Below are 20,597 nucleotides of genomic sequence, written 5' to 3' on the forward strand. Positions count from 1 at the left end.
CAGGTACTCAAGAGCATCATCTGGGCATGTGAAGAGGAAAAGACCAAGCCACTGATGGTAACAGATAATAGTCTGTGGAGCCATAGAGAAAAGAGATTATTACAATACATCGTGATGACACATGTTATTATTAGAAACAGTAGGATGTAAGAGAGTAGAATATAAAGTTGAACAAGCACATTCAACATGCTTCCTCATGTAGATGATACCTGATGTTTACCTTGAAAAAAGGGAGAAATGAGGATTCACGCAGTGAAAGAAACTTGTGAGGATAGAGAATAATGCATTAAAGGTAAAACCAATTGTATACTTAATGTAATAAAGGACTGACTTTTCAAAACTTGTTCAGAAAACTGCATTCAACTTAAGATGAAGAGAACATAAAGTTCCAGGTACAGGGTGATCCTGCCAATGTAGGAGTGAATTAGTTAGTGGAAAGAATAACATACCCTACTAAGGAAAATGACATCATCAAAATATGTTTTAATTAGATAGTTCTAGGAACATTTCAAGCCAGTCTAGGTTGATTATTGATTTCATTAAAGATGTGCCACATATTTTATGTTATTAAAATGTACAATATGATGTTTGACACCCAACTACATGTTGAAATGATTACTACACTCAAATTATACAGCACTTTCCATAGTTTCAATCTTTATAGTAAAAGGACTTAAAACACATTCTCTTAGCAAATTTTCAATATATAATACAGTATAACCTTTATGGAAATAATGTTGATGCTTTTAGGCACATGCCTAAGCAGGTATAAAAATAGTGGAGCAGAGAATTTGACCCCAACCCAAGCTGTACAGATGTGTTGATTTATGAGAAAAATAAGTAGAAATAAAATTGTCCAGGCAGAATGTCTCGTATGAGAATACCAGTGGCAACCAAGGGGGCAGAAATTGAGTGTGTTGTGATGTGACTGGGGAATGGCTCAAATAATCTACTCCACACTCAGTAGACTGTAACTTCTATAGAATCTCTTGTAAAGAAACTCTTGTTTTTCTAAAGACAAATTGGCTTATCCCCAAAAATAATTATTTATCCTGAGGTAAATTTATTAATAAATCATTACTTTAGGAAAAAGAATAAGCTATACCCACCAGTTGAGAGAAAATACAATACTATCTTATATTCAATTAGAATCAGTAATCTTAAATAATTTATTATTCTTTTGTCTTAATAATAATGAGAGATGAATGACATATAACTATTATGCTGAATGCTATGATTAGTTTGAACATTTATTATTTTAATTTTAATGAAACCCTACTGCCCATAATTTAGTGGAAAATAAATGATCTATATTTTGATAAAAAGAAACAAAAACAAAACAACATAGATGTCTTAGAATATGCAATTATAATGTCAAGACTCAATTTTAAAAAATTTTCTAGAGTAATTTTTGTTCCACACTCCTGGCATGGAATATTATTTTTCATAACTGCTGTACACTGCTAAGTTGATGTGAAGCTAGTGCTTGGACTCTAAGGCAGAAAGTCTGTCTTCATTTTCACAGGGAAGATTCTCTGACTCACTTGTGTCAGGGCCCCATCACCTCCCTGTTTCTCAGGCTATAGATGATGGGGTTGAGCATTGAGGTGAGGATGGTGTAGAAGACAGCCAGAACCTTGTACTCTGTTGGAGATTGCAGGTATCTTGGATATAGATAGTATAAGCAAACATTGCATAGTAGAAAATTACTACAGTGAGGTGGGTGCTACAGGTCGAACAGGTCTTCTTCCTCCCTTCTGCAGATTTAATGTGGTAGACAGTAAGGAGAACCTGGACATAGGAACATGCAATACCAATAAAGGTAAACATGAGAAAGAGGGTTGTGCTCAAAAACACTGTGCACTCATAGACCCAAGTGTCCATGAAGGCCAGAGTCACCATGGCTGGGACATCACAGCCCTGGCTGAGCAACAGGGATATGGGGCATATATTAAATGTGAGCACAAGTGTCGATAGAGCCCATTATCCAAGATCCTATTATCATCAGCACATACTATTTTGCTCATATGGATGGGATAGTGGAGAGGAAAGCAAACAGCCACATAATGATCACAGGCCATTGATGTCAGTGGCAGCACTTCTGCACCTGCTAAAGTCACAAAGAAGAAACTCTGAATTCCACACCCAGTGAAGGAAATAGACTTGTTTCCAAACAGAAAATCAGAAAACATCTGGGGACAATAGTGGAGATGTAATTTAGGTCAATGAGGTAGAGCTGACTAAGTAAGAAATACATGGGCGTGTGGAGATGTGTGTCCAAGAAGATGAGAAGGATCATGGACTGATTGCCAATTAGAGGCAATAACAAAATGAGAACAAGGAGAATGAAGAGGAGAAAGCCAGTTGTGGATGGTGGGAAGATCCCCAATAAGATGAAATCAGTTGATGTTTGATTGTATTTTTCCATGGGGCATTCCTACAATCCTACCTGCTGGTCGGCAGAAGGATAAGTGAATTAGTTCCTCCTTATCCACAGGGGATGCATTCCAAGACCCCCAGAGAATGCCTGAAACTGAGGATAATACTGAGTCTCATATACACTATTTCCACTATTTCTTTGGATCCATATATACTTATGATAACATTCAGTTTATAAGTTAGGCAAGTAAGAGATTAACAAAAATAATAATAAAATAGAACAATTATAAAAATACACCTTAGTAAACATTATGTAAATGTGGTCTCTTTTTTCTCTCTCTCAAAATAACGTTTTTTTTTTATATACTTTAAGTTCTGGGATACATGTGCTGAATGTGCAGGTTTGTTATGTAGGTATACATGTACCATGGTGGTTTGTTGAATCCATCAGTCCATCATCTAGGTTTCAAGCCCCGCGTGCATTAGATATTTGTCCTAATGCTATCCCTCCTCTTGGCCCCCCTTCAAAGGCTCTGGTGTGTGATGTTCCCCTCCCTGTGTCGATGTGTTCTCACTGTTCAACTCCCACTTATGAGTGAGATGTTTAGTTTTCTGTTCCTGTGTTAGTTGGCTAGAGAATGTTGGTTTCCAGCTTCATCCATGTCCCTGCAAAGGATATGAAATCGTTCTTTTTCATGGCTGCAGAGTATTCCATGATGTCTATGTGCCACATTTTCTTTATCCAGTCTATCATTGATGGGCATTTGGGTTGGTTCCCAGCCTTAGCTATTGTAAATAGTGCTGCTAGAAACATACGTGTGTCGTGCTGAAAAAAATGCATATTCTGTTGATTTGGGGTGGAGAGTTCTGTAGATGTCTATTAGGTCTGCTTGGTGCAGAGCTGAGTTCAATTCCTGGGAATTCTTGTTAACTTTCGCAAGGACAAAAAACCAAACACCGCATGTTCTTGCTCATAGATGGGAATTGAACAATGAGAACACATGGACACAGGAAGGGGAACATGGCACTCTGGGGACTGTTGTGGGGTGGGGGGAGGGGGGAGGGATAGCATTAGGAGATATACCTAATGCTAAATGACGAGTTAATGGGTGCAGCACACCAGCATGGTACATGTATACATATGTAACTAACCTGCACATTGTGCACATGTACCCTAAAACTTAAAGTATAATAATAATAAAATAAAATAAAAAATACGTGTGTCTGTGTCCTTATACTAGAGTGATTTATAATCCTTTGGGTATATACCCAGGAATGGGATTGCTAGAGCAAATGGTATTTCTGGTTCTAAATCCTTGAGCAGTTGCCACACTGTCTCCCACAATGGTTGAACCAATTTACACTCCCACTAATAGTGTAAAAGCTTTCCTATTTCTCCACTTGCTCACCAGCATCTGTTGTTTCCCGACATTTTAATGATCACCATTCTAACTGACATGAGAAGATATCTTATTGTGGTTTTGATTTGCATTTCTCTAATGACTAGTGATAATGAGCTTTTTTTCAAATGTTTGTTGGCCACATAAATATCTTCTTTTGAGACGTGTCTATTCATATACTTCACCCACCTTTTGATGAGGTTGTTTGCTTCTTTCTTGTAAATTTGTTTAAGTTCCTTGCAGATTCTGGACATTAGACCTTTGGCAGGTGGATACTTTGCAAAAATTTTCTCCCATTCTCTTGGTTGTGTGTTCACTCTGATGATAGTTTCTTTTGCTGTGCAGAAGCTCTTTAGTTTAATTAGATCCCATTTGTCTATTTTGGCTTTTGTTGCCATTGCTTTTGGAGTTTTAGTCATGAAGTCTTTGCCCATTCGCACGTCCTAAATGGTATTGCCTAGGTTTTCTTCTAGGGTTTTACCGGTTTTAAGTCTTACATTTAAGCTTTTAATCCATCTTGAGATAATTTTTCTATGAAGTGTAAGGAAGGAGTCCAGTTTCAGTTTTCTCCATATGGCTAGCCAGTTTTCCCAGCATCATTTATTAAGTAGTGAATCCTTTTCCCATTGCTTGCTCTGGTAATGTTTGTCAAAGATCAGATGGTTGTAGATGTGTGGTGTTACTCTGAGGCCTCTGTTCTGTTCTATTGGTATATATATTTGTTTTGGCACCAGTACCATGCTGTTTTGGTTACTGTAGCCTTTCAGCATAGTTTGAATTCAGGTAGCATGATGCCTCCAGCTTTTTTCTTTTTGCTTAGGGATGTCTTGGCTATACGGGCTCTTTTTTGGTTCCATATGAAATTTAAAGTAGTTTTTTCTAATTCTGTGAAGAAAGTCAATGGTAGCTTCATGGGAATAGCATTGAATCTATAAATTACTTTGAGCAGTGTGGTTATTTTTATGATATTGCTTCTTCATATCCATGAGCATGGAATTTTTTTCTATTTGTTTGTGTCCTGTCTTATTTCCTTGAGCAGTAGTTTGTAGTTCTCTTTTTTTTATTATACTTTAAGTTTTAGGGTACATGTGCACAACGTGCAGGTTAGTTACATACGTATACATGTCCCATGTTGGTGTGCTACACCCATTAACTCGTCATTTAATATTAGGTATATCTCCTAATGCTATCCTGCCCCTGTCGCCCCACCCAACAACCAGTCCTGGTGTGTGATGTTCCCCTTCCTGTGTCCATGTGTTCTCATTGTTCAACTCTGACCTATGGGTGAGAACATGTGGTGTTTGGTTTTTTGACCTTGCGATAGTTTGCTGAGAATGATGGTTTCCAGCTTCATCCATGTCCCTACAAAGGACATGAACTCATCATTTTTTATGGCTGCATAGTATTCCATGGTGTATATGTGCCACATTGTCTTAATCCAGTCTATCATTGTTGGACATTTGGGTTGGTTCCAAGTCTTTGCTATTGTGAATAGTGCCGCAATAAACATATGTGAGCATGTGTCTTTATAGCAGCATGATTTATAATCCTTTGGGTATATACCCAGTAATGGGATGGCTGGGTCAAATGGTATTTCTAGTTCTAGTTCTAGGAATCACCACACTGTCTTCCACAATGGTTGAACTAGTCTACAGTCCCACCAACAGTGTAAAGGTATTCCTATTTCTCCACATCCTCTCCAGCACCTGTTGTTTCCTGACTTTTGAATGATCGCCATTCTAACTGGTGTGAGATGGTATGTCATTGTGGTTTTGATTTGCATTTTTCTGATGGCCGGTGATGATGGGCATTTTTTCATGTGTCTTTTGGCTGCATAAATGTCTTCTTTTGAGAAGTGTCTGTTCATATCCTTCGCCCACTTTTTGTAGTTCTCCTTTAACAGGCCCTGCACATTGCTGTAAGTTGTATTCCTAGGTATTTTATTTTCTTTGTAGCAATTGTGAATGGGAGTTCACTCATGATTTGGCTCTCTGTTTGTCTATTATTGATGTATAAGAATGCTAGTGATTTTTGCACATTGATTTTGTATCCTGAGGCTTTGCTGAAGTTGCTTATCAGCTTAAGGAGTTTTTGGGTGGAGATGATGGGGATTTCTAAGTATACAATTATGTCATCTGCAAACAGAGGCAATTGGACTTTCTCCCTTCCTATTTGAATATCCTTTATTTCTTTCTCTTGCCTAATTGCCCTGGCCAGAACTTCCAATACTATGTTGCCCAGGAGTGGTGAGAGAGGGCATTTTTTGTCTTGTTATGGTTTTCAAAGGGGATGCTTCCAGATTTTGCCCATTCAGTGTGACATTGGGTATGTGTTTGTCATAAATAGCTTTTATTAATTTGAGATATATTCCATCAATACCTAATTTATCGAGTGTTTTTAGCATGAAGGGGTGTTGAATTTTATTGAAAGCCTTTCCTGCATCTATTGAGATAATCATGTGGTTTTTTTCATTGATTCTGTTTATTTGACGGATTCCATTTATTTATTTGCATATGTTGAACCAACCATGCATACCAGGGATGAAGCCAACTTGATCGTGGTGGATAAGCTTTTTGATGTACTGCTGGATTCAGTTTTCCAGTATTTTATTGAGGATTTTCACATCAATATTCATTGGGGATATTGGCCTGAAATTTTGTTTTTTTGTTGTGTCTCTGCCAAGTTTTGGAATCAGGATGATGCTTGCCTCATAAAATGAGTTAAGGAGGAGTTCCTCTTTTTCTATTGTTTGGAATAGTTTCAGAATGAATAGTACCAACTCTTCTTTGTACCTCTGGTTGAATTTGGCTGTGAATCTGTCTGGTCCTGGGTTTTGGTTTTTTTTTTTTTTGTAGGCTATTAATTACTGCCTCAATTTCAGAACTTGTTATTGGTCTATTTAGGGATTCGACTTCTTCCTGGTTTAGTCTTGAGAGAGTGTATGTGTCCAGGAATTTATCCATTTCTTCCGGGTTTTCTAGTTTATTTGCATAGAGATGTTTATAGTATTCTCTGATGGGAGTTTGTATTTCTGTGGGATCAGTGGTGATATCCCCTTTATCATTGTTTATTGTGTCTATTTGATTCTTCTCTCTTTTCTTCATTTGTCTGCTAGTTGTCTATTTCGTTAATCTTTTCAAAAAACCAGCTCCTGGATTTACCAATTTTTTTGAAGGGTTTTTCATGTCTCCATCTCTTTCAGTTAAACTCTGATCTTGGTTATTTCTTGTCTTCTGCTGTCATTTGAATTTGTTTGCTCTTGCTTCTCTATTTCTTTTAATTGTGATGTTAGTGTGTCAATTTTAGATTTTTCCCCTTTTCTAATGTGGGCATTTAGTGCTATCAATTTTCCTCTAAACACTGCTTTAGCTGTGTCCCAGATCTTCTGATATGTTATGTCTTTCTTCTCACTGGTTTCAAACAACTTATTTATTTAAGCCTTAATTTCGTTGTTTACCCAGTATTCATTTAGGAGCAGGTTGTTCAGTTTCCATGTAGTTGTACAGTTTTGAGTGAGTCCCTTAACCCTGAGTTCTAACTTGATTGCACTGTGGTCTCAGAGACTGTTTGCTATTATTTCTGCCCTTTTGCATTTGCTGAGGAGTGTTTGACTTCCAATTATGTGGTCAATTTTAGAATAAGGGTTATGTGTTGCTGAAAAGAATGTACATTCCGTTGATTTGGGGTGGAGAGTTCTGTAGATGTCTATTCAGTCCGCTTGGTCCAGAGCTGAGTTCCAGACCTGAATATCCTTGTAAATTTTCAGTCTCACTGATCTGTGTAATATTGACAGTGGGGTGTTAAAGTCTCCCACTATTATAGCATGGAAGTTTAAGTCTAGCCATATGCAGAAAACCGAAACTGGACCCCTTTCTTACACCTTATACAAGAAGTTATACTCATTTTACTTTATCCAGATGAGGGTTAAACCAATTCACTTAATGTGTCTGAAAGATAATATGGAAGTAGAATATTCATGAAATTACCCTATCATCAAATTATGTCAATGTTTATGGGACTAAAACAGGTTTAAACTATAACAAATTGGCTGAGTTCTGTTAGATACTCGAGAGCACAACCTACAGGCTCAGGATAAATGCCTCAACCAGCCTTTCTTCCACAATCCCTGGGTGCCACTACTTCCAAACTACTGCAGGGACCTGCCAACCTGGATCTCGATGGCTGCTGCTCCCTAATAGTGTCTGCTCTACATTCTTCTGCTCCTTATTTGAAGAAAAGAAAAGATTCAGACTAAAAAAAAGCAAAGTAAAAAAACAGTCTCCAGGTATGTGAAACTATTGTATCACAGTTAATTTTTGGATTTAATTTTTTATCTTTGGAGATCGCATGTGTATATATTTATAAATAAGTTGATATAGAAATAAATATATGTCTGCCCGGGCGGCCCCGTCTGGGAAGCGAGGAGCGCCTCTGCCCGGCCGCGCCGTCTGGGAGGAGAGGAGCGCCTCTGCCCGGGCGGCCCCGTCTGGGAAGTGAGGAGCGCCTCTGCCCGGGCGGCCCCGTCTGGGAAGCGAGGAGCGCCTCTGCCCGGCCGCCCTGTCTGGGAGGTGTACCCAACAGCTCCGAAGAGACAGCGACCATCGGGAGCCGGCCATGAGGACGATGGCGGTTTTGTTGAAAGGAAGGGGGGGGGAAGTGTGGGGAAAGGAAGGAGAGATCAGATTGTTGCTGTGTCTGTGTAGAAAGGGGTAGGCATAGGAGATTCCATTTTGTTCTGACTAGGAGAAATTCCTCTGCCTTGGGATGCTGTTGATCTATGGCCTTTCCCCCAGCCCCATGCTCTCTGAAACATATGCTGTGTCAACTCAGGGTTAAATGGATTAAGGGCGGTGCAAGATGTACTTTGTTAAACAGATGCTTGAAGGCAGCATGCTCTTTAAGAGTCATCACCACTCCCTAATCTCCAGTACCCAGGGGCACAAACACTGCAGAAGGCCGCAGGGTCCTCTGCCTAGGAAAACCAGAGACCTTTGTTCATGTGTTTATCTCCTGACCTTCTCTCCACTATTATCCTATGACCCTCCCATATCCCCCTCTCCGAGAAACACCCAAGAATCATCAATAAATACTTCATAAATTTAAAAAAAAAATAAAAATAAAAAATAAAAAAATAAAAAAATAAAAAAAATAAAAAAAAAAAAAAAAAAAGAAATAAATATATGTTTATATTTGTTTACCTGGTAAAATCAACAGTCTCTTTAAAGGTGCCAAATTTCTTGCCTGAAAATTACTATATCTATATAGTCATTTATCAGTAAAGGAGTGAAGGACATGCCATCTCCCAAACACCAAATTGGAATATTGATTACTTCGAGTTAAATACATAGGAACAATGGTTGTTTCAGAAAGGGCCAGCTGACCTGTCTCCTCCTGCATGCATGAAGCCATAAAGATTCTTCGGTGATAAAATAGCTCCACGTACCAGGGTGATAAAATAGCTCTTACACCAGAGCCTGGGATCTGGGGCTGCAATGGATCTGAATAAATATAGTTACGTGAGTAACTCTTCTACAAGTTTTACATCCCTTTGTATATCTCCTAGTGACTCACCTAGAAATTTATGTGTTTCTTTATAACATGCTTTGCCAGTTGGAATATAGTGAATATTAATTTTAGAGTAAAAATAAAAAATCTTTATAAAATCAGGTTGACAATATAGGATGAAAACTGTAGAGTTAGTCTTGTCCCTTGGTACTATTGATACATGATACATGATCCAAGTTGCATTCTAAGAAGTAACCCAAAAGAAAGTGGGGAAAAATCCTATATACACACAAGTTGTGGGTTTTTTTCCCCAAGATTCTTTGTAATGTATAACAAGAAAAACTATTACAAAACTATTACATTGTTGCCACGGAAAACAATATGAAAGCGAGGGTGATCTCAGAGACCATGTTAATTGACAGGCAAATGTCATGTTTTACAAATTTTATAAAATGTATATGAGAGACAATAAAATGGAATAGTTATTAAATTATTAGGGGAGATCCAGATACTTTGTTTACAAAATGCTATTAATTTTGAGGAAATCCTTAAAATTATGGAAATAATTTTGGAAATAAATAAAACGTCCTCCCTGGCAACAAAGGTTTTCTTAATTCTGGCAGATTATTACAATGCTGTAGTACATGACCAAAACATAAGCATTCAGTAACTGACTGAAGTATAGCTCTACATAGGAGCTGGCTGGGAAGTGAAAAACCTGGTGGAATTACTCCAAAAGCTCCAGAGAACACCATCCCATATTGTATGCACTTAGTCTCAGAATCTTAGCACTACCCTGCATCAGGAGCAGCCGCCATGTAGAAGGTTCCTAGTATTCCATGGCTCGGGCCCCCCGATCACCATGTAGATCTCATCAGTGCTTCTGCTGCTGGTATAAAATGCAAGGCACCTGAATAAAGCCCTTAGCTTCAGGCTCTGAAAATGCCAACTGGATCACATTTAGGAGAAAAAAGATTACCAAATACTTTCCACATTTCATGCAGATGATTTTCAAATCTGGAGATATTTAATCCTGGCAGAAAATGGCCTGTTTTGCTAATATACTACTAACATCAGGATATGACTAATTTGAAAGTTAGGTCTGCATTAAACTATTGTTAAATGAGATAGCATTTATAAAGTAATTATCTCTTTCTTGGGAAAGCATCCAATCCTGCTAGCCTACACTTTGTTAATAACCAATGTGTCAAGAAGAGCTAGTAATTACACAGGGGAAAGTGTGTTATAAAAATGCCTTGTCCCATGAAGACTTCATGACAAAAACACCAAAAGCAATGGCAACAAAAGCCAAAATTGACAAATGGGATCTAATTAAACTAAAGAGCTTCTGCACAGCAAAAGAAACTACCATCAGAGTGAACAGCCAACCTACAGAATGGGAGAAAAATTTTGCAATCTACCCACCTGACAAAGGGCTCATATCCAGAATCTATGAAGAACTTAAACAAATTTACAAGAAAAAAACAACCCCATTAAAAAATGGGCAAAGGATATGAACAGACACTTCTCAAAAGAAGACATTTATGCAGCCAAAAGACACAGGAAAAAATGCTCATCATCACTGGTAATCAGAGGAATGCAAATCAAAATCACAATGAGATACCATCTCATGCCAGTTAGAATGGTAATCATTAAAAAGTCAGGAAACAACAGATGCTGGAGAGGATGTGGAGAAACAGGAACACTTTTACACTGTTGGTGTGACTGTAAACTAGTTCAACCATTGTGGAAGTCAGTGTGGCAATTCCTCAGGGATCTAGAACTAGAAATACCATTTGACCCAGGCATCCCATTACTGTGCCTATACCCAAAGGATTATAAATCATGCTACTATAAAGACACATGCACACATATGCTTATTGCAGCACCATTCACAATAGCAAAGACTTGGAAAGAACCTAAATGTCCATCAATGATAGACTGGATTAAGAAAATGTGGCACATATACACCATGGAATACTATGCAGCCATAAAAAAGGATGAATTCATGTCCTTTGCAGGGACATGGATAGAGCCAGAAACCATCATTCTCAGCAAACTATCACAAGGACAGAAAACCAAACACCACATGTTCTCACTCATAGGTGGGAATTGAACAATGAGAACACTTGGATGCAGGGTGGGGAACATCACTCACCTGGGCCTGTTGGGGGGTGGGGGGCTGGGGGAAGGATAGCACTAGGAGAAATATCTAATGTAAATGATGAGTTGATGGGTGCAGCAAACCAACATGGCACATGTATACCTATATAACAAACCTGCACATTGTGCACATGTACCCTAGAACTTAAAGTATACTAAAAAAAAAATAAATAAAAATGTCTTGTCCCAAAAGGTATTCTTCCAAAAGCAGGATGGTTCCATTGAACTATTCTAGTCTTACTACAAACACCTCTACGCAAATAAACTAGAAAATCTAGAAGAAATGGCTAAATTCCTCGACAAATACACCCTCCCAAGACTAAATCAGGAAGAAGTTGAATCTCTCAATAGACCAATAACAGGAGCTGAAACTGTGGCAATAATCAATAGCTTACCAACCAAAAAGAGTCCAGGACCAGATGGATTCACAGCCGAATTCTACCAGATGTACAAGGAGGAACTGGTACCGTTCCTACTGAAACTATTCCAATCAATAGAAAAAGAGGGAATCCTCCCTAACTCATTTTATGAGGCCAGCATCATCCTGATACCAAAGCTGGGCAGAGACACAACCAAAAAAGAGAATTTTAGACCAATATCCTTGATGAACATTGATGCAAAAATCCTCAATAAAATACTGGCAAACCGAATCCAGCAGCACATCAAAATGCTTATCCACCATAATCAAGTGGGCTTCAACCCTGGGATGCAAGGCTGGTTCAATATACTCAAATCAATAAATGTAATCCAGCATACAAACAGAACCAAAGACAAAAACCACAAGATTATCTCAATAGATGCAGAAAAGGCCTTTGACAAAATTCAACAACCCTTCATGCTAAAAACTCTCAATCAATTAGGTATTGATGGGACGTATCTCAAAATAATAAGAGCTATCTATGACAAATTCACAGCCAATATCATACTGAATGGGCAAAAACTGGAAGCATTCTCTTTGAAAACTGGCACAAGACAGGGATACCCTCTCTCACCATTCCTATTCAACATAGTGTTGGAAGTTCTGGCCAGGGCAATTAGACAGGAGAAGGAAATAATGGGTATTCAATTAGGAAAAGAGGAAGTCAAATTGTCCCTGTTTGCAGATGACATGATTGTATATCTAGAAAACCCCATCATCTCAGCCCAAAGTCTCCTTAAGCTGATAAGCAACTTCAGCAAAGTCTCAGGATACAAAATCAATGTACAAAAATCACAAGCATTTTTATACACCAATAACAGACAAACAGAGAGCCAAATCATGAGTGAACTCCCATTCACAATTGCTTCAAAGAGAATAAAATACCTAGGAATCCAACTTACAAGGGATGTGAAGGACCTCTTCAAGGAGAACTACAAACCGCTGCTCAACAAAATAAAAGAGGATACAAACAAATGGAAGAACATTCCATGCTCATGGGTAGGAAGAATCAATATCATGAAAATGGCCATACTGCCCAAGGTAATTTACAGATTCAATGCCATCCCCATTAAGCTACCAATGACTTTCTTCACAGAATTGGAAAAAACTACTTTAAAGTTCATATGGAACCAAAAAAGAGCCCGCATCGCCAAGTCAATCCTAAGCCAAAAGAAGAAAGCTAGAGGCATCATGCTACCTAACTTCAAACTATACTACAAGGCTACAGTAACCAAAACAGCATGGTACTGGTACCAAAACAGAGATATAGATCAATGGAACAGAACAGAGCCCTCAGAAATAACGCCACATATCTACAAGTATCTGATCTTTGACAAACCTGAGAAAAACAAGCAATGGGGAAAGGATTCCCTATTTAATAAATGGTGCTGGGAAAACTGGCTAGCCACATGTAGAAAGCTGAAACTGGATCCCTTCCTTACACCTTATACAAAAATTAATTCAAGATGGATTAAAGACTTAAACGTTAGACCTAAAACCATAAAAACCCTAGAAGAAAACCTAGGCAATACCGTTCAGGACATAGGCATGGGCAAGGACTTCATGTCTAAAACACCAAAAGCAATGGCAACAAAAGCCAAAATTGACAAATGGGATCTAATTAATCTCAAGAGCTTCCGCACAGCAAAAGAAACTACCGTCAGAGTGAATAGGCAACCTACAAAATGGGAGAAAATTTTCACAACCTACTCATCTGACAAAGGGCTAATATCCAGAATCTACAATGAACTCAGACAAATTTACAAGAAAAAAACAAACAACCCCATCAAAAAGTGGGGGAAGGACATGAGCAGACACTTCTCAAAAGAAGACATTTATGCAGCCAAAAAACACATGAAAAAATGCTCACCATCACTGGCCATCAGAGAAATGCAAATCAAAACCACAATGAGATACCATCTCACACCAGTTAGAATGGCAATCATTAAAAAGTCAGGAAACAACAGGTGCTGGAGAGGATGTGGAGAAATAGGAACACTTTTACACTGTTGGTGGGACTGTAAACTAGTTCAACCATTGTGGAAGTCAGTGTGGCGATTCCTCAGGGATCTTGAACTAGAAATACCATTTGACCCAGCCATCCCATTACTGGGTATATACCCAGAGGACTATAAATCATGCTGCTATAAAGACACATGCACACGTATGTTTATTGCGGCATTATTCACAATAGCAAAGACTTGGAACCAACCCAAATGTCCAACAATGAGAGACTGGATTAAGAAAATGTGGCACATATACACCATGGAATACTATGCAACCATAAAAAACGATGAGTTCATGTCCTTTGTAGGGACATGGATGAACTGGAAATCATCATTCTCAGTAAACTATCGCAAGAACAAAAAAGCAAACACCGCATATTCTCACTCATAGGTGGGAATGGAACAATGAGAACACATGGACACAGGAAGGGGAACATCACACTCTGGGGACGGTTGTGGGGTGGAGGGAGGGGGGAGGGATAGCATTAGGAGATATACCTAATGGTAGATGACGAGTTAGTGGGTGCAGTGCACCAGCATGGCACATGTATACATATGTAACTAACCTGCACATTGCGCACATGTACCCTAAAATCTAAAGTATAATAATAATAAATAAATAAATAAATAAACTTCTTAATTTTATGATTTAGGGTAAGCTACATAAACTCTCTGACATTCAGCTTAATTATCTATAAAAGTGGAGTCATATTCTCCTTTTATATTATAAAGTTTATTATTATTTATGATTATTATGATTATTCATGGTTTACTTTATGCGATGAATAAAAAGCATCACATGTATGCTTTTTACATACAAACGTTTGTTCCTCTCTATGCTTTCTACTTTCTGTAACAGAAAGTCTTGATTTCTGATATGATACACAGTAATGAGAAGAGATTTAAAAGGAAGAAGGAGAAGAAGAGAAGGAGAACGAGGAGAAGGAGAAAAAGAAAAAGAAGAAAGGAAGAAAGAAGAAGGAAGAAGGAAGGAGGAGGAGGAGGAGGAGGAGGAGGGAAGAAGGAAGAAGAAGAAGTAGGAGGAGGAGGAAAGAAGAAGGAAGAAGAAGAAGGAGGAGGAGGAGGAGGAGGGAGGAGGAAGAGCAGGAGGAGGAGAAGGAGTAAAAGAAGAAGGAGGAGGAGGGGGAGGAAAGAAGGAGTAGAAGAAGGAGAAAGAAGAAGAAGGAGGAGGAAGAGAAAGAAAAAGAAGAATAGGAAGAATGAGAAAAGGAAGAAGGAGGAGGAAGAGAAAGAAAAAGAAGAGGGAGAAGAAGAAGGAGGAGGAGGAGGAAGGGGAGGAGGAGAAGAAGAAGGAGGAAGAACAACAGGAAGAAGGAGGAGGAGGAGGAGGAGGAAAGGAGGAGGAGGAGGAATTCTTTCCTGACAACCAAGGTTTTCTTAAGTCTGGCAGATTATTACAACTCTGTACCATATAAACAAATGTAAGCATTCAGTAATTGATTGAAATATAGTTCTGCATATGAACTGTATGAAAGTTGATCATAAGAACTCGGTTATTCTTGCCATACCCAACTAACATGGAGTTAACAAACCAGGAGTAAGAAGCTCTCGGGGTACAAAATATTCCCAAATAATATAATTCTCTGCAACCCTGACTGCTCAAACTGCTATTGTAACCAGAAGCCAGATCTATCCACAGCTTTTGAGATAACTTGCTGTGATTTTATGGATAATTTTGCCCACCACAGTTGTTCACCAGTCAGAGCTTGCTAGCTCCCCAAACTCTTACTAGTGCCAATAAACTTTTTTCAGAGAGTAATATGTAACATTTCTTCTTTTTAATAAAACTTCTAACCTCTTGGTCCTTTGGGCATACTGATGACCACCAGTCTGCCCCAAATTGTAATTCTTCCTTCCCAAAGAAAATATTAAATTTAGAGACTTGTCTCTACATTTTCATTTTGTCTTACAACTGGTTAGGAAGTAAAGGACATTGTGAAATTATTTTTTAATAATAATACAAGGATTCTCAAAATAATATATAAAGAGCTATTTGAGATTCATATTCAAATAGGTAGGTAATTATAGGAGGTCAATGAAGTAAGAGGGGGAGGAAAAAGAAAAAATAGAAATCAAAATCTGGTATTTCTGGACAAATTGATTAAATAAAAAATAATCAAATTTTTAATAATGGAATATTGATATTAAAAACAATAGTATCAACAATAATTTGATATATTAATTTTGTATTAATAAATGACTGAGGCTGGGCACAGTGGCTCACACCTGTATTCCCAGCACTTTGGGAGGCCAAGGCAGAAGGATCACTTCAGATCAGGAGTTCGAAACCAGCCTGAGCAACATGGTAAAATCCAGTCTCTACTAAAAATATAAAAATTAGCCAGGTGTGGTGGCAGGTGCCCGTAATCTCAACTACTTGGGAGGCTGAGGCAGGAAAATCACTTGAACCCGGGAGGCAGAGGTTGCGGTGAGCCAAGCTCAAGCCACTGCACTCCAGCCTGGGCTAGAGAGCAAGACTCTATCTCAAAAAAAGAAAGAAAGAAAGAAATGACTGGATGATGTGCATTGTGTCTTAGAATATTTTCTGAAAATAGAGGCAGAGGGAAAAGCAGTTGTGTAATCCCCCTTAAAGGAACTTGGCAGAAGTGCCTGGGTGGCCCCAGGTATGCACCTCGTGTGTGTGTGTGTGTGCGTGTGTGTGTGTGGTGTGTGTGGTGTGTGTGGTGTGTTTGCATGCGCAAAAGGTGTTACGGTGCAGAAGGAAAAGAGTCACATTAATAGATACTCCTGTCTTTTTTTCACCCTACTCTCTTTTCTACCGCCACCTGTCATAATTTTCCCTTCAGATGCTGTAAGCTTTGACTCTTCTCTTCCTCAAGATAAGAAAACAGCAATTTCTTTCCTGTTAATACATTATTCAATATTAATAAATTTCAATCACTGGATTTTCTTAAAGAAACATTATTAATCAAGCATGAAAATGACGAAAGAAAAACAGGAACAGAAATTAAGTTTGCCGATCAGCAGAGATTTCTGTCAACTTTTATTTTTGTTTACTGTCACATGACCAGTGTCTGTAACAGTGTCACACACAAATTAAAGCATTAAAACACCTGAGTGAAAGAAGGAATACATGAATTATGCATTTTTCTCTGTCAATTTTGGCTGTTATATAGATTATCTTGAGGTTAAATGCTTAAGTAGATTTTATTTTTATGGTTCACATTTCAGAGTATTCAAGAGGGCAATAAAAGTATTAAAATGCCAGGGGAACACAGATTTGAGAAGCCTGAATTCTGTTGCTTTACAAGTTAAACAAGATTGATAAACACTGTTTTTGTGACTTCTATACAGAAAACACGTATTTATATCTTTCCAGATAGTTTTCAGGAAGAGCTTTTTATGTTGTTAATCCTCTATGAATACAGAGACCTGAAGTCATATTTTCTACAGCATATCCATGATCCCAACAGTCTTCTCATTGCCCCTGTGACTTCCTTATTTCGCAGGCTATAGATAAATGGGTTCAGTAGAGGTGTGACAATGGTGTAAAATACTGCCACCGCCTTATCCCGTGAAGGGGAACGCAAGGAGTGTGGCTTCGTATAGGTAGAGAGAGCGGTTGCATAGGACAGGCTTGCCACAATCAGGTGGCAGGAACAAGTGGAAACAGCTTTTGCCTGTCCTTTTCCCGAGCTCATCTGGAATACCACAATAAGCACACGAGCATAGGAAGCCAGAATGGCCAGGAATGGTAGCAGCAGTATAGTAAGTCCACTCAGGAGGACTGTATACTCATAATGGGAGGTGTCCTGACACACCAATGATAGTAGAGCTGGAACTTCACAGAAAAAGTGGTTTATGAGCCGAGACCTACAGAATGGAAGTTGAAACACATACAATGTATGTATGAAAGCGCTGATAGAACTACTGGCCCATGCACATGCAACCATGAGGCAGCAGATCTTCTTGCTCATTAGTATAGGATAATGTAAAGGATGACAGATAGCTACATAGCGATCATAAGACATAAAACCAAGGAGAAGGGCTTCAGTTCCACCAAGGGCCAAGAACACATACATTTGAATCTCACAGCCCAAAAATGTAATGGTCTTACTCTGTGAGAGGAAGTTGACTGCCATCTTGGGCACTGTGGTGGAAATGTACATGAGGTCAATGATGGAGAGCTGACTGAGCAGAAAGTACATTGAAGTGTGGAGTCTGGCGTTCAGTCGAATGAGGTGGATCAGCATGATATTTCCTGTCAGAGCAACTGTAAAGAGGGTGGCAATGACAACAAAGAGAAGAGAGTTTATCCGGCCATATTGGAAAAGACCAACAAGTAGAAAATCTGTCCCAAAACTTTGATTTCCTGTTTTCATGGCTGAAACCAAAATATCAAAGGAGATGACATCTGAAATGTTCATGTAATCATGTTGACTGCCCTTAAGAGAAAGTAAAATGACAATATTAAATACAGTAGAATTTTCTGGATGCTCTTTAGATGAATACATCTCTCTCCTATTCAATACATGGAGTGCATCCACAGAAAAATTTCCATTTTATAAATGATGATATGAAAATAAAGATGTTTTGGGCTGAAACAATGGGGTTTTCTAGATATACTATCATGTCATCTGCAAACAGGGACAATTTGACTTCCTCTTTTCCTAATTGAATACCCTTGATTTCCTTCTCCTGCCTAATTGCCCTGGCCAGAACTTCCAACACTATGTTGAATAGAAGTGGTGAGAGAGGGCATCCCTGTCTTGTGCCAGTTTTCAAAGGGAATGCTTCCAGTTTTTGCCCATTCAGTATGATATTGGCTGTGGGTTTGTCATAAATAGCTCTTATTATTTTGAGATACGTCCCATCAATTCCTAATTTATTGAGAGTTTTTAGCATGAAGGGTTGTTGAATTTTGTCAAAGGCCTTTTCTGCATCTATTGAGATAATCATGTGGTTTTTGTCTTTGGTTCTGTTTATATGCTGGATTACATTTATTGATTTGCGTATATTGAACCAGCCTTGCATCCCAGGGATGAAGCCCACTTGATCATGGTGGATAAGGTTTTTGATGTGCTGCTGGATTCTGTTTGCCAGTATTTTATTGAGGATTTTTGCATCAATGTTCATCAAGGATATTGGTCTAAAATTCTCTTTTTTTGTTGTGTCTCTGCCAGGCTTTGGTATCAGGATGATGCTGGCCTCATAAAATGAGTTAGGGAGGATTCCCTCTTTTTCTATTGATTGGAATAGTTTCAGAAGGAATGGTACCAGCTCCTCCTTGTACCTCTGGTAGAATTCGGCTGTGAATCCATCTGGACCGGGACTTTTTTTGGTTGGTAAGCTATTGATTATTGCCACAATTTCAGCTCCTGTTATTGGTCTATTCAGAGATTCAACTTCTTCCTGGTTTAGTCTTGGGAGGGTGTATGTGTCGAGGAATTTATCCATTTCTTCTAGATTTTCTAGTTTATTTGCACAGAGGTGTTTGTAATATTCTCTGATGGTAGTTTGTATTTCTGTGGGATCGGTGGTGATATCCCCTTTATCATTTTTTATTGCATCTATTTGATTCTTCTCTCTTTTTTTCTTTATTAATCTTGCTAGCGGTCTATCAATTTTGTTGATCCTTTCAAAAAACCAGCTCCTGGATTCATTTATTTTTTGAAGGGTTTTTTGTGTCTCTATTTCCTTCAGTTCTGCTCTGATTTTAGTTATTTCTTGCCTTCTGCTAGCTTTTGAATGTGTTTGCTCTTGCTTTTCTAGTTCTTTTAATTGTGATGTTAGGGTGTCAATTTTGGATCTTTCCTGCTTCCTCTTGTGGGCATTTAGTGCTATAAATTTCCCTCTACACACTGCTTTGAATGCATCCCAGAGATTCTGGTATGTTGTGTCTTGGTTCTCGTTGGTTTCAAAGAACATCTTTATTTCTGCCTTCATTTCGTTATGTACCCAGTAGTCATTCAGGAGCAGGTTGTTCAGTTTCCACGTAGTTGAGCGGTTTTGAGTGAGATTCTTAATCCTGAGTTCTAGCTTGATTGCACTGTGATCTGAGAGACAGTTTGTTACAATTTCTGTTCTTTTACATTTATTGAGGAGAGCTTTACTTCCAAGTATATGGTCAATTTTGGAATAGGTGTGGTGTGGTGCTGAAAAAAATGTATATTCTGTTGATTTGGGGTGGAGAGTTCTGTAGATGTCTATTAGGTCCGCTTGGTGCAGAGCTGAGTTCAATTCCTGGGTATCCTTGTTGACTTTCTGTCTCGTTGATCTGTCTAATGTTGATAGTGGGGTGTTAAAGTCTCCCATTATTAATGTGTGGGAGTCTAAGTCTCTTTGTAGGTCACTCAGGACTTGCTTTATGAATCTGGGTGCTCCTGTATTGGGTGCATATATATTTAGGATAGTTAGCTCTTCTTGTTGAATTAATCCCTTTACCATTATGTAATGGCCTTCTTTGTCTCTTTTGATCTTTGTCAGCAAAGTCTCAGGATACAAAATCAATGTGCAAAAATCACAAGCATTCTTATACATCAATAACAGACAAACAGAGAGCCAAATCATGAGTGAACTCCCATTCACAATTGCTTCAAAGAGAATAAAATACCTAGGAATCCAACTTACAAGGGATGTGAAAGACCTCTTCAAGGAGAACTACAAACCACTGCTCAAGGAAATAAAAGAGGATACAAACAAATGGAAGAACATTCCATGCTCATGGGTAGGAAGAATCAATAT

At 38.5% G+C, this 20,597-nt stretch overlaps 3 protein-coding genes and 1 pseudogene across 5 annotated transcripts in view; all 4 read right to left on the reverse strand.

Moving 5' to 3' along the window:
* LOC129033190 (olfactory receptor 2L13) overlaps positions 1–20,597 on the reverse strand; it is a 161,339-nt gene that overhangs the window by 125,448 nt on the left and 15,294 nt on the right. The window lies entirely within an intron of this gene.
* Positions 1–20,597, reverse strand: part of LOC129033202 (olfactory receptor 2L3-like) — a 76,330-nt gene that overhangs the window by 40,380 nt on the left and 15,353 nt on the right. The window lies entirely within an intron of this gene.
* Positions 1,494–2,428, reverse strand: LOC129013922 (olfactory receptor 2L3-like; annotated as a pseudogene).
* On the reverse strand, positions 17,270–18,250 carry LOC129013967 (olfactory receptor 2AK2). Its single transcript, XM_054450796.2, has one exon. The coding sequence runs from the start codon at positions 18,233–18,235 to the stop codon at positions 17,270–17,272; it is 966 nt and encodes a 321-aa protein (XP_054306771.2). The 5' UTR covers positions 18,236–18,250.

This window comes from Pongo pygmaeus, chromosome 1, assembly GCF_028885625.2.
Source record: "Pongo pygmaeus isolate AG05252 chromosome 1, NHGRI_mPonPyg2-v2.0_pri, whole genome shotgun sequence".
Classification (NCBI taxonomy): domain Eukaryota; kingdom Metazoa; phylum Chordata; class Mammalia; order Primates; family Hominidae; genus Pongo; species Pongo pygmaeus.

Excerpts from the sequence above, each read along its gene's own strand:
- LOC129013967 (XM_054450796.2), bottom strand. The coding sequence starts at position 18,235 with ATGAAAACAGGAAATCAAAGTTTTGGGACAGATTTTCTACTTGTTGGT.